This window comes from Mirounga leonina, unplaced genomic scaffold (genome assembly GCF_011800145.1).
Source record: "Mirounga leonina isolate KUSES-001 unplaced genomic scaffold, KU_Mleo_1.0 Mir_165, whole genome shotgun sequence".
In the NCBI taxonomy this organism is placed as follows: domain Eukaryota; kingdom Metazoa; phylum Chordata; class Mammalia; order Carnivora; family Phocidae; genus Mirounga; species Mirounga leonina.
In genome coordinates, this window is record NW_023270415.1 from 34,847,636 (window position 1) to 34,862,631 (window position 14,996).

Consider the following 14,996-nt stretch of genomic DNA (forward strand, 5'->3'; position numbering starts at 1 on the left):
CTAACATTTGTGATATATAAGTGATGGAATATTTGTGAAATATTTATTGGCTCATTGGTAAAATGTGTTATATATTTATAGGTGTATATGTGTGCTTATACATATGCAATTGATTCTCATTTTTCTTGGTAGTTTTGTTCTATAAAGCTGCCACAAACACAGAATTAGCAAATACTGAACCATTGCTCCTAGGGATAATGCAGAGTTTGGTTCCTATGAGCCTCTGGCCAAATTTTTGTCAACAAATCAATACATAACCTTGTTTTATGTGTATTTCTGTTTAAAGACATTTATTTAATATATTCTGTTGATCCATTTTTTGAACTCATGGCCCATAGCACTGTAACTCATGCTTGAATGAAGCTTATCTAACACATGTCTTTTCTCTGTAAGGCACATCAGAGCATTTTCGTGCTTAGGAACACTAGACAGCACTTTAGCTCTATGCAGTAAAAATATGAGAAAAACATTGCACTTAAATAGACCACGAAAAGGTCATTTTTTTACAGTGTGAGAACTGAAATAAGAAGGTAGAGTGTCTTCTTATTCAACTTCAGCTGGGAACATGTGCATTGGGCAACTTAAATTTTTCACTGCTCTGAACATAAGTATGTTTGCAAATGACTACGTTGAGTACTGACTTTGGGTTTAAAAAGAAATTTCTGTGAGTAGGTAGATATGCAAATATACAGAATGTACAAATAATGAGAGTTGAATGTATTTGTGTATACATATGTATTAAAAACATCTAAAATAAACAATGAAGATTAAATGTAATGATATATGAGGATACAGTTTAGATAATAATAAATTGCTATAAATAAAGTAGAAAATAGTCACATTAGATACATCCAAACTATTCCAGTGTCTGAAATAGAATTAAAGTAGAAGCTTGTCTGGGTATACTTAGTCCAGTGGTCTGTTACAGCCCTCCATCCACTCTGTCTTATTACCTGAATGGTTTGTTCTCTCTTCAATTTGAGTAGTCTTGTAAGTCCTGCTTTTCCTGTGCCTCCCAGGAGAGCTTTAAACGTTTTAGGTGTCTCTTGTTTTGGTGGGAAGAGAAAGGCAAGTCCTTTTCTTGGAGAAGTTGCCTCTGTGGCTGGAGCCTTCTTCTTTAGAAGCACCCTGTGGATAGAAGAGAAAGGCTACTTTAGATAGTACTGTAAGAATTCTGGAAAAACCTACCAGAGGCACTAAGATTTCTCCTAATCTGTGAAGTTTTCAATGGATTGTTGCATAAACAGTTGTTTGTTAAATGCACCTCATGGAGAAAGTTTATCACTGCCCAAACTCTAATGGGGTTTTAAAGGTCATACCTGGCTTTCTTCATGAGGAGCTTTTCAGAATCTGGATAATGCACTAGAATTTGTTGGAGGGTCTTTTTGTCCAGAGTTAAAAGATTAGCAAAACCATGGGCTACCACACTGGCAGTTCGACGATTTCCTCCTCTTGCTCCTAGAAGGCTAAAAGAGGAGAAAAGTGAATCTTTACCACCAGTTTCACTCTTCTACCAAGATTTTTTAAAAAATAGGTATCAAATATTTTAACCATTTATACTGCTTTGGAAAGGTGAAGGTGAGAGTTCAGGTGATTGTGTGGAGGAAGTTAGATGTGGAGATGGAAGTGGCAATAGGTTTCAACATGTTTTGTATTGAATTCCCGCCTCACATGAAGGACTTGTAGCCATCAATACCCCATGAGAGTCTCCATTCCAGATTCCAGAAGCTCATAGTCTCTTTGGACAGGGTATCCTCTATTTGCTCCTCTAGATTCACTTTTCATCTTCCCCATCCTCTTTGCTCCCCAGAAAACTGACCTCCATAGGCTTGTCCTCTGACTTTCATTTGAGTGTAGCCAATGGGAATGATCAGTAAGAAACTGGAAAGCAGGAGGAGTGTGGTGTTGGAGCATTTATTCCCCTATTCACTCTTTGCTAGGCCTTAGGTTAGCAGTAGCCACAGTTCTCTACTAAAATTCACAGCTTCTGACAGGTGGTCATCTTCTAGAAGTGACTCCCACAGCTCTTTCTTGGTTCTGGTAATGTGCCCTCCCCTTTAGGCCTAGCTGTAGAAAAACTCCCTTGCTAGCTTCAGGATGCATTACCATCCCTTGTTGGATACACTTAGATTTTCTTGCAATTTCCTTCTATTGACTTCTGTCAATAATTCATCTATTAAAGTCTTCTTCATTACCTTGTTTGAGTACCTTCTGTTTTCTGCCCGGGCCCTGTGTGATACAGCCTTGACATCAAATCTTAATGATGTCCTGGTTATATCTGGTGAATCAAATCTCTTCTCCTACTTAACTCCTAAATCATCTCGTTTCTCAATATTGTAAACTGCTTGGTAGTATAGTCATTCACATACAACTTCCCACTTCAAATGTCAGTGAATTCTGGGCTTTATATCTCTTAGAGATATAGCTGGGCATTTGTATTTGGGAAGTGACCAATAAGTAGTTGGTGAATGAATGAACACACAAATGAATTTAAAAAATGGTTAAAAATTTTATCATTCACCAATAATCTGGAAAATAAGGGTTGGTATATAAAACCAAGACAAGAAAAAACAAATTTAAATGTTTTAAAAAAAACACTACAGGCTCTGCCTTGCAAAGATAATACAGTGGATTTAATCTCTTGGACTCAACTAGTTAGGAGAAAATAGTTGTGTTTTTTTCCTTCGTGTGTGTGTGTGTGTGTATGTGTGTGTGAGAGAGAAGGCTCACATTAATAAAAACACAATCTCTAGGGGTAGAAAGAACAGAGAAAGCAAGCTGGCAATAGGAATGTTCATACTTTCACAGCCCTGCCTTTGGGGACAATGATGTGTGAGAAGTTGCATGGGTCCTATGCCTAAAGATTTGTATCAGACAATATGAGCTTCTCTGACTGTTGCAGAAAAGGGAACATTATGACCAGCTGTTAATTGATAAGAAACTAACACAGGGTTTCAGCTCTCACATGTAAAGAGCTTAGAAGTTGTCAGTTTTGTTCTTACTATTAAAAAAAAAAACCTGGAACAAACTGGAAACCAATTAACTTTTCTTGGATCTGTCAGAGAACTGAGGACACAGGGTAAACTCCCACCCAAATGTGGAGAGATAGGTGAATCCAGAAAGCCACAGCCAGACCTATTTACCTGAAACAGAAGGCTTGGAGCTGTAACTGGTACAAACATTTAAATGGTAATTTTGACAAACTATTAGGTTGACAGTGGATTATCAAGAAACTCTCAGGGGTCACAATTATAGGGAATCATACCTGTATGGGTTTATCCTTGAGGAATCCACCACATTCTCAAGATTAACAGCCAAGAAAGATCTGCTTGTGGCTCTGGCAGTGGAAGGGGATGATTAATTATCATAAAATACACCCAGGGCTTATTTGTTCTCCATAACAAAGGGCTGCTATCTAGGGAAAAAAACTATCAGAACCCTATACCACCTGAAGGAAAAGTGTTTCTCCCATCCCAGACCCCTTTAGCCTTCCTGTCTTACTTAAGGGGGATGGGAAGCCAAGAAACACTTGTAAAGGTCACATCCCAGGGCACAGATCCACTAAAAGACTGAGATTTAATTATAAGATTATAGATCTCCCTTATATCTTATCATTGTACCAATGGGGCTCTTGTATAATAACAGTGGATTATAGCTACAGGATGCAGACTTTCTCTGAGGAAGTGTACTTAGGGAAGGCCAAAGTCAAAAGGGGAGATAGAAACAGGGACATTTTAAAGAAATTTGGAAGTTCTGGCACCTAGAGCTACAGCAAACCTTAAACATAGTCCCAACTCCTAGCCAGATTAACATAAAACCTCATGCTAAAGACCTATCTGCCTCAGTTCCTATTACCAGTTACATCAAGTACAGCTTCCAACAAAAAATTATAAAGCACATTAAAAAAACAAGAAAAACACAGCCTTATGAGACAAAGAAAGCACCAAAACCAGACTGAGATATGACACAGATATTGAAATGCTCAGACAGAGAATTTAAAATGACTACAATTAATATGTTAAAGGATCTAATGGAAAAAGTAGATATCATATAAGAATATTTGGATGAGAAATGAAAGGAGAGAGAGAGAAATTCTAAGACAATTCAAAAGGAAAGATTAGAAATCAGAAACACTGTAACAGAAGTGAAGAATAACTTTGCTGGGCTCATCAGTGGACAGCAACATGGCCAAGAAAATAGATGAGCTTGAAGATAGGTCAGTAGAAAGTTCCCAAACTAAAATGCAAAGAGAAAAAAAGAATGAAGAAAACCTCAACAACCTGCTCCCAAACATCAAAAACTGTAGGACAATTTCTAAAAGTATAAATAGACATGTATCTTTTGTGTGTACATATACATAAAATATATACATGGCATACACCATTCTTTAATATTATAAAAAATACTTGAAGTAATCATGGCCAAGGAATTTCCAAAATTAATGACAGACACTAAACCACAGATCCAGGAAGCTCCGAGACTACCACACACAATAAATACCTACCCCTGACAGTTGTGTTTTATTCCTTTTTTTCGAAATCCAAGTGCCTGACCTAAGCTTGATTGCCATTTCAAAGAGGCATCCACTTCAAAGATGCCGACCTTAACTAAACACATTGCCAGCCACCCAATTATATAAAGAGCCAGGCTGCCTTACCCCACCGAGGGTCCTTTGTTTTAGAGATCTTGATTGATAACTGACCATTGGACTAGCTTGTTTTTTCACTTCTCATACTTTAAATTCCTGCTTTTATGTTTTAAATTCACCAATAAAGAGTGAGCCCACAAAATCCTAGGCCCCCATTCTCAGCCCCAGTAAAAGTAGAACCCCAGGCCTGTGTACTCTTTCTCTCTCTGTGACCTCGCTGTGTGGCCCCAGGTGGGCTGTGTAATTTTTGAGATCTTGTAAGTAATAAATCTATATATTTTTAAGGTTTCCTGATGATTGTTGCTGAAGGGCATCTTATAATTTTTTTTTTTTTAAGATTTTATTTATTCGACAGAGAGAGAAAGTGAAAGAGTACAAGCAGGGGGAGTGGCAGAGGGAGAGGAAAAAGCAGGTTCCTTGCTGAATAGGGAGCCTGTGGCGGGGCTTGATCCCAGAACCTTAAGATCATGACCTGAGCTGAAGGCAGACACTTAACCAACTGAACCATCCAGGTGCCCCGGTATTTTACAATCTTAATAAAAACCAAAAGGGCCAGTCCAACCACAACACTGGTAGGTTTAGATTGGCACAAAACACCTATAAGAGGAACAAGGATAATAATAAGCAGACTTGTCATGAGAAGCCATGCAAGTAAGAAGAGATAGGAGTGAAATATAGTGTTGAAGTTCCTAACAGATTAGATCATAATTGTTCTCACCACAAAGAAGAAATTATAATTATGTGACATGATAGAGGTTAGCTAATGCAGTGGTGGTAATCATATTGCAATATATATGAATTTATAAAACCAGTATGTTGTACACCTAAAACTTATACAATATTATATGCCAATTATGTATTTCAATAAAAATAAAAATAGTAAAAAAAAAAAAAAGAAAATCAGTAACCTAGAATTCTATGTACAGTGAAATTACCCTTCCAAGGTGAAAAAGGGCAGAGATTTTCTCAGAAAAATAAAAGCAGAGGGAATTCAACATTTGTTCACCTACCCTGCAAAAATGTTGAAAGAAGTTCCACAGGAAAAGAGAAAATAATGTAGGTTAGAAATTCAGGTCTACATAAAAAGGGGAAGGACATTGGAGAAGCAATAAATAGAGGTAAAATAAAACTAAAATCTTTGGGGGCGCCTGGGTGGCTCAGTCGTTGGGCGTCTGCCTTCGGCTCAGGTCATGATCCCAGGATCCTGGGATCGAGTCCCACATCGGGCTCCCTGCTCGGCGGGAAGCCTGCTTCTCCCTCCCCCACTTCCCCTGCTTGTGTTCCCTCTCTCGCTGTGTCTCTCTCTGTCAAATGAATAAATAAAATCTTTAAAAAAAACCCCAAAAAACTAAAATCTTTGTTTTTCTTATTCTTAATTGATCTAAAAAATAACTTTAAATAATAAAGTAGCAATGCTTTGGGTGATTATAGCAAATGGATAAATGAAATAAATGACATCAATGTCTTAAAGGGCTGCTACAGAAGAATTGGGGATATTGTGTAAGGCTCTTGCTCTGTAGGTAGTGTTTTGTGAAGGTAGACTTAGATTAGTTTAAAATGTATATCCCAAACTCTAGGGCTACCACTAAAATGTCTTTAAAAGAAATATAATTGACATGCTAAGAGAGGAGAGTTGAATGCTCATTTGAAACCAGATAAGGCAGAAAAAAAGAGGAAAAAATCCTAATGTTAGGCCACCTTAAGGAATCAAACAGGGCCTCTTACCAGCACTTCTCATTAAACTTAGGTCCAGGACTATCCAGGCCACTTAAAAAATCTATCCCTCAAGACAGAAAGTAGGTATTTGGAATCCATAAATGTTGACCATGTTAATGCCTACTTATTTGTTTGGTGATTTCACATTTTAAATTTTTTGTTCCATGGCAAAAACACTTTTTTCTCTTCCTTCCCCCCTTCCTTCCTTCCTTCCTTCCATCCTTCCCTCCTTCCTTCCTTCCTTTCTTTTTCTTTCTTCTTTCTTTCTCTCTCTCTCTCTTTCTTTCTTTCAAGAGAAAGGGGCAGAGAGACAGAAGGAGAGGGAGACTCTTAAGCATGCTCCACACCCAGCTCAGAGCCTGACACGGGGCTCAATCTCACGACCCTGAGATCATGACCTGAGCTGGACACTTAACTGCTGAGCCACCCAGGCACCCCCCAAAAACTTATTCTTTAGTCCTTTCCTGAGGTTCTTCCCAAGACAAGCTTTGCTTTCACCTTCTTCTTTTTTTTTTTTATAAGGAAGAGGAATGAATTTTACCTTACCTGCCTGCCTATCTATCTATCCATCCATCCAACTTCCTATCTATCTTCTTACTTGTCTCTCTATGAAATGGATGTTGACATTTGAAGGACAATGATAGAATGAGCCTATTTCATTTACATTCCTGTTGTCTTGTGTACAGGGTAATCCAGTAGTTAGGCAGGGCTAGATGGCACTGGGGAGCTTAATTTGGGCCTAAGAATGTCTCTGTGTGTGTCAGACAATGAGAGCAGAACGGAAATAACATATTTAAATGTCAGGTTATTTTGAGATTTCTCAAGCTTTAATTAAACTTGCCTACAGGTTACACGTTTAGAGTGCTTGATGAGTTTTTGAACGGAAGAAATAGTCTGTTTGCCAGATGGATTTTGCCCAAACTCTCTCAGCAACGTTTAAAATAGCCTCTTTTTTTTCTTCTGTCCAAAAAATGCTTCTCCAGCATTCCACCAATGGAAAGTTTCATGCATTAAATAGCTTAGTAAGAAGATCCCTAAATATTCCCAACCCTATATAGTTTCTGAAAGCACGTATTAGTGGATAAATAGTTGAGGTTAATGATAAGTGTCTGCAGGTCAAAAAATAGCGAACAGAGCAATGGCCCAGGAAAAAAAGGAATGGATTCTGATTCTAGATCCACCTCTGTGTGCTGTGACCTTAGACAATAACTTAAAGACCTTTTTGATTTTCACTCCAATCATGTAAGTATTTATTAAGCACCTACCATGCATTCAGTGCAATGAGTTAAAGTATGGCAAAAGAAGAATTATTGAAGCCTAGTATGGTTTTGTGGAAAGAATACAGACTTTGGAACCAGATAACTCTACCATTTATTATGTGCATTTCTAAGCAGTTTACTTAATCACTCTTTTAGGAAACAAGGCCATCTTTTACTACCTACTATAAGTATCTGATTATCTTTAGGGAGAAATAGGTGTTTATAGACTCCTGATATTTAATTATGAAGAAGGTGCTATTAAGTAAAATTCCTGTCTGAGAAATTTTAAACCCTAATTTGTGGTATGTAACTGTAATAAGTAATAATAAATATAACTTTGTATTACTTGGAGGTCTCCAGAAAAACAGAACAAATAGGATATATACAGAAAGGAGATATTTGGAATCCATAAGAGGAGATTTATTATGGGAATTGTTATGGAGACTGAGAAGTCCTATAATCTGCCATCTGCCAGCTGGAGACCAAGGAAAGCTGGTGGTGTCATTGGACTGGGGGGATGAGGGGGAATCCTACCGGGTAAATACAGGTCTAGGTCTGAAAGCCCAAGAACCAAGAGTGTTGACATCTGATGGCCAAGGGCAGGAGAAGAAGGATGTGTCAGCTCAAGCAGAGAGAGCAAATTAGCCTTTCCTTCACCTTTTCAGTACCTCAATAGATTGGATGATCCCACCTGCATGGGTGAGGGTGAGCTTCACTCTCTTCAAATGCTAATGTCTTCCCTAAACACCTTCACAGACACACCCAGAAACAATGTTTTATCAGCTGTCTGGGCACCTCTTAGCCCAGTCAAGTTGACACATAAAATTAACCATTATAGTACTAGCGGTAATATACACAGCCGTAGTGTGTGGATAAGTGAGTGAAATCAGTTGTGTGAATGTCAGAGAGAGAAGGTATATTTAGGATGAGAGGACCTATATGTGCAAAACTCTGTAAATGTCAGGAATAAATGGTGACATGGAGATCATATATGCGTGTACACACACATATACATATATATATGCATAACGTGCATATATAATATACATATATGTAATATAAATGTATGTGATATATATAAATCACAGAGAACTAAAATATTCATATAGTCACTAGCCTGTCATTCATTCTCAGCTTTTTTCCAGAGTTGCCATGTATGGCATCATAAATTGTGCACTGCATACGTAGACTATGTGACTGGAGCTCCCTGGACTTGTGCAGTGCGCAGCCTGCACAGCCCTTTTTAGCAGAGCTAGCGTATCCAGAAAGCATTCACACAGATCAGTAGAACACAGAGGGGTATAAATTGGGCATAAATTGAATGGAAGAGCAAAAGAAAAACAAGAATGGAGACATAAATGGGATTCATACACAAATGCAAACTTTGCCATAAGAGGGCTTCATATTTGACTCTTAGTCTTTTATACCTCAAAAATGGATGAATTCTTAGCTTTAAGAAAGATAAAAATGTCTCTTGAAGGTCTTACTAGAGAGACTACATGTAAATGGTGAACACCATCCTCATATTTTTATGATAGATGCAAAAATAAGTTTGCTATAAATGTGATATGGTCCTCATTAAAGGCTGTGTGTCACTCCAAGGTCCGGTTTAGTGAGAATAATTCTGTAGGTGAGGAGGGGCATCAGTATGATGCATTCCAGGTAACTTGCCCTCTCTTTGTTGTACCTAGAATATATAGAGAACAAATAATCCCTCTTAAACATTGCCTTTCTCAGCTGGACTTTCGATAAATAGTGTTTCTATATGAGTTTGATATTGTATAGAACCTTATACCTTAGAGGCCTATCATATGGGAGAATGTGAGGAATTCACTGTGTAAATTGAAAAGAAAAAAAAATTAGAGATAAATTAGGAGTGTGTAGAAATACCATACTCCATAATGAGCTAGATACGATGCTAAGTTCTGGGGCTATACAGATGATTAACATCTGCCCATAAACTGTTTATAACCTAGGAGTGGGATAAATGTGGGTGAGGATTGTCAGACTAGCAGATATAGTAATATTACTAGCTAATATTTTTGAGGGCTTACTATGAGTCAGGTATTTTTCTAAGTTTTCTTTTTTTTTTTTAAAGATTTTATTTATTTATATATTTTGGAGAAAGAGTGAGAGAGAGAGAGTGTGAATGGGGGAGGAGCAGAGGGCGAGGGAGAGAGAGAATCTCAAGCAGACTCCATGCTGAGTGCAGAGCCTAAGGTGGGGCTCAACTTCAGAACCCTGAAATCATGACCTGAGCTGAACCCAAAGTCCGACCCTTAACTGACTGAGCCACCCAAGCACCCCCTAAGTTCTTTTTTATGTGTTAATACATATAATGCTTTCCAATCCTAAGGGGTAGTTATATATTTTTATTAATCCATTTTGACTGATGAAGAAATGAAGTCTTAGCTGAGTAACTTCCTCACAGTCACACAGCTCATAAGTTGTGGAATTGGGATGCAAACCCATACAGATTTCTTAAACAGGTAAATGCAGTACAAAATGGCAGATGCAGGGCACCTGGGTGGCTCAAGTCTAAGCATTTGACTCTTGATTTCAGCTCAGGTGATGATCTCAGGGTCATGAGATCGAGCCCTGCATCAGGCTCTGTGCTAGCGGAGAGTCTACTTGGGATTCTCTCTCTGCCTACCCCGCCCCCTCCGCACTCTTTCTCTCTAAAATAAATTAATAAATCTTTTAAAAAAAACCCAAATGGCAAATACTTTAAATGTAAAAAAATGAGAATGTTTCCTAAAATAAAGATATTTCTAGTTTAAAAGCATTTTTTTCCATGTCGAAGAATCATTTCCTAGAATAGAAATAAAACGGTCTCTGAATACTGTCGATGGAAAGAGTATCACATCCAATGCTGAGTGAGAGATTAAAACTTCAAATGTCTGTTCTCATTAAGCAAATTTCCAAGTGGATTATATTTAGAGGGCGGGAGGTTAGATCACCTGTGTAGCCTTTTTCTGAGATACTCTTTTATCCTTTTCAGTGTTACTGGAAAACACTTCGTTGCTTGAAAATTTTTACCACTTCACTAAAAATAAATCCTAACAAAACTTTTGTAAGTGAGCAAATATCAGAGGATGTTCTAGTGTCACCTCTGCCCAAGCTGCTTGCTCTTTGCAGATACTTTGATATTCATAAAATACTGCAAGGCAAACACACGTTAACCTAGAATTTGGTGGTTTTTTTTTTTTTTTTTTTTGTAAAGTAATTTGAGAAAAATCTGTGTATGTGGACTTTCATCAGAGTTAGAGAGTTTAGATTTCACATATACAAAATACAAAGCCCTTTTCCCCCTAGCGGTTCTTGATAATAGAGTTGAACTAGCTGAACAATGAAGAATCTAGGCAAAAATTCTAAGGATGTGGAGAGGAAAAAAAGAATAGCGTGTATATTTTATTCCGTGCCCTTTTTACCTATATACTTTCAAGTGTTCAGGAGAATACTCTGCAATCGATATTCTGGTTAGAAAATACGATATCAAACAAACTATATAGTAGCTTATTAAGCGTTTCTTTGGAGTCAGAATAGCTAACAATGACACATATTAATGACCATGTCAATCTGGTGATGTAGGTTCTTACCTATACCTACTGACATAATCACTGAGGTCCAGAATCAGTGAAGTGACTTATTCAAAAACAAAACTATGAGTTTCATTATTGAAATTCAAATGTAAGACCAGAGCTGACTAATCAAGAGAACTTTTTTTTTACACTTGACCTTTAGTGCTGCCAGTGAAGTCATTGGTATTATTTTAATGACACATATTTACTTGCCCGTGGACATTAGAAAAAATAAGGGAGGAAGCCAGTCAGGCTGGCATGATAAGCTATGCCAAAGTCTGACTGTCAGAATCTTGACTCCCTCCCTGCTGTTCCAAATGGTGGTAAGGAACCTTGATTTTCATAGAATTAGAGACACTGGACAAAGTTACTTTAGGAGGTGTCCTTAGGATATTTGGATACATGTTTTAACAATGGTACTGAAAATATAGTTGTTTACAGGAATACTGTGAAACTTAGATGAGGTTTGCTTTTTGCTCTAAGCAAAAAGGCACTACACAATCAAAGAGATGGTCTACAAAAGGATGTAGTGAAAATACATGGGCAAACATGGTGTAGAGGGAAAAAGAGGTTTAGATTATTTTTCAAAATTTTTGGGCTTTTCACTATGATACAAGGTAAATATCAAAAAAGCTTTCTCAGAATGGGTGATTTGACCAATAAAACTGATGAAATGTCAGAATTTAAATATTTTACATGAAAACCACACTATTTAAAATATATAAGAATACATCAATGCCTAAATTCTACTCAATAACCTGCTATATACGATGAAAAAAGGATGATGAAAAAAGAAAGAAATACAGAAGGTAAATAAATGATCATATTTATGAAAATAAATAGGTCCATAGAAAATTAATTCATTTAGAAAATATTTATTGCGGACCTATTATTTCCCAGGCACTATTTAGAGAAATGCAAATTAAAACAACCTATTAAAATGCAAAACCAATGAGAATAATAAAGTAAAGGCAGTGACGTTAGGGAAAAATAGCTATACATCGCATGTTGTATTGTAAATTGATTCAATTTTTCTGGAAAATAATCTGCCCATATAGTACAAGAATTATAGAAATGTTTCTACCTTTTGACCTAGTTATTTCACTTTTGGGAATAAACCTCAAAGAAATAAAAGCAAAGTAATTTTATAAAGATGAACACAGCAGTGCCATTCTTAATAATAAACACTGACTTAAAAGGGCACAAGGCTGAATATGCATATTCATGACAAAAATGAATGTGTATTAGTACATTTGCAAAGATAGAAAGATAATTACATTCACTTATTTATTGAATAACTATTTATTAGCTACTATGTGGGCCAAGCACTGCCCTAAGGGCTGGGAATTGAGTGCAGAACAAACCAAATGTGGTGTCCGCTATTGTCCCCGGAAACCTGTGCCTTTGTGCAAAATAGAAAAATGTAGCTTCTCTGGGCCCATGTAGTCCTGTGGGTGTAAAGCTGGGCCAGAAAAATGTTCCCATTTGCAAAGTAAAGAGTACCTGTGCATGAAGAAGAGCACAATAGAAGAGATCATGACTCAGGAGTGGAATATGGTCCCTCACTGGTCATCTTGATGCAGAGCACAACTGAACAGCCATACACAATAGTCCTGGTGCCCACAGTTTAGTGAGAAAGAAAGACATCAAAGAAATAAATGCACCAATGAGGGCTTAATTACAAAGACAAGTTCTCAGAAAGAAAAGAATATAGTCTGATAGAGCATATAGCAAGGAGAACTGGGAGGTCCCTATAGTAGAGAATATAGGAAGTTCTGAAAGAACTGAGATTAAGTAAAGGAGATGGGAAAATGTCCAGACAGAGGTAACAGCATGTGTGAAAAACTCCCCATGGCCATATGGCATGTGGCATATTCAGGGAACTGAAGTCTGAATTAAAGAGAGCACAAGAGTGAGCTGCAATGTGAAGTAGAGAGGTGGGCAGTGGCTAGCCTCTGTAGGACCTTGTAGGCCAGGATAAGAACTTTGTTCTTATTCCTAAAAACAGTATAAAAGTATTAAATTGTTTTAAGCAGAAGGGGAGGGACATGATTATATCTGTGTTTCCAAAAGATCCCTCTGGCTGCAGAGTGGAGACTGGACTGCTGAAGATGTAGATATTGAAGTGGGAAATGCAGAGTAGGCCATTGCAGTTGTCCAGTGAGAGGTGGAGGTGGTTTGGACCAAAGCAGGGACAATGGAGATGGTAAGATGCAAATGATCGGAAACATATCAAGGAGGTAAGATTGATAGGTCTCAGAGGTGCACTGGCCATGAAGGGTGAGTAGAGGGAGGTGTTAAGCATGTCTTTTTTTTCCCCAGTAAAACTTTTAAAGTTAACAATTTAAAGAGTTTGGTATTTGTTTCCTGGGGCTGCTTTAACAAACTGCCACAAAACCAGTGACTTACAACAATAGAAATGCATTCTCTCACAATTCTGGAGGCCGAAGTCCAAAATCAAGGTATTGGGAAGGCTGGGCTCCCTCCAAAGAATCTAGGGAAGAATCTTTTCTTGCCTCTTTCAGCTTCTGGTGGCTCCAGGAATTCCTTGGCTGTGGCTACATAATTTCAATTTCTGCCTCGGTCTTCAGATGGCCTTTCCCTCTTCCCCCTGTGTCTGTGTCTTTTCCTCTTCTGTCTCATGTGAGGATACTTGTCATTTGATACAGGGCCCATCCAGATAATTAAGAATGATTTTACCTTGAGATCCTTAACTTAATTATATCTGTAAAGAGCCCTTTGGGTTTTTTTGTGTTTTTTTCCAAGTAAAGTTACATTCATAGGTTCCAGGGGTTAGGGCATGGATATATCTTTGTGAGGATCACCATGCAACCACTATAGGCATTATGTGAATAATCATTTACAGATCCTACAGTAGGGACTACCAGGATTGACCTTCGTGCACACATTATTATCTGCATGTGCCATTTGAGGAGCACTGAAATGTCTTCTTTCAGTTCCCAAATAAGCTCAAGTGATTGCCAAATCCAAGGGATACACTGGTCATTTTGAAGCCTTGTACTCTGTAAGATCCTGTGTATACTCCATCTTTGGATGTAATCCATAACATTTCATCACCTGGTATTGGAATCTTTTGTTTCCTTGTCTCATCTGTTTGTAAGGCTCTTCAAGGAGGCAATTGTTTCTTGTTGGCCATTCTTGTTTACCATGTCATGCATGGCCTTCTTTGAGTCACTTCACATTATAAATTTCACTTGTTTTTATAAATCACAGTGAACTAATTAACTAAAAATTACTGAATACACCTACAAATTCTTTTTGAAAAGAGGCGGGATATCAATGAAAATCATTATTTATTGTATAGTTTTTTTTAATTCCAGTTTTATTGAGAAGCAATTGACATGTATCACTGTATAAATTTAAGGCATACTGCATGATAATTTGATTTACATATATCATAAAATGGTTACTACAGTAGGTTTAACTAACATTCATCTGCTCCTATAAATACAATAAAAAGAAAAGAAAGAAAAAAGGAAAAAATTTTTCTTGTGATGGGAGCTCTTAGGATTTACTCTTTACTTTCCTATCTATTATACAGCAGTGTTAGCTATAGTCATCATGTTGTACATTACAACCCTAGTACCTATTTATCTTATAACTGGAAGTTTGTACCTTTTGACCACCTTCCTCCAATTTCTCCTCCCCCCACTCTCTGCCTCTGGTAACCTCAAGCCTTTTTTATGAATATTTTCTTTCTTTTCTTTTTTTCTTTTTCTTTTTCTCTTTCTTTCTTTCTTTCTTTCTTTCTTTCTTTCTTTCTTTCTTTCT

At 37.4% G+C, this 14,996-nt stretch overlaps 1 protein-coding gene across 1 annotated transcript in view; it reads right to left on the minus strand.

Moving 5' to 3' along the window:
- CNGB3 (cyclic nucleotide gated channel subunit beta 3) overlaps positions 1–14,996 on the minus strand; it is a 137,110-nt gene that overhangs the window by 1,685 nt on the left and 120,429 nt on the right. Inside the window, exons 16-17 of the mRNA XM_035011483.1 lie at positions 1,320–1,466; positions 954–1,128 (exon numbers count right to left, since the gene is read on the minus strand). Of these exons, the coding sequence (XP_034867374.1) occupies positions 954–1,128; positions 1,320–1,466 (322 nt within the window). The remainder of the gene's footprint in view (positions 1–953; positions 1,129–1,319; positions 1,467–14,996) is intronic.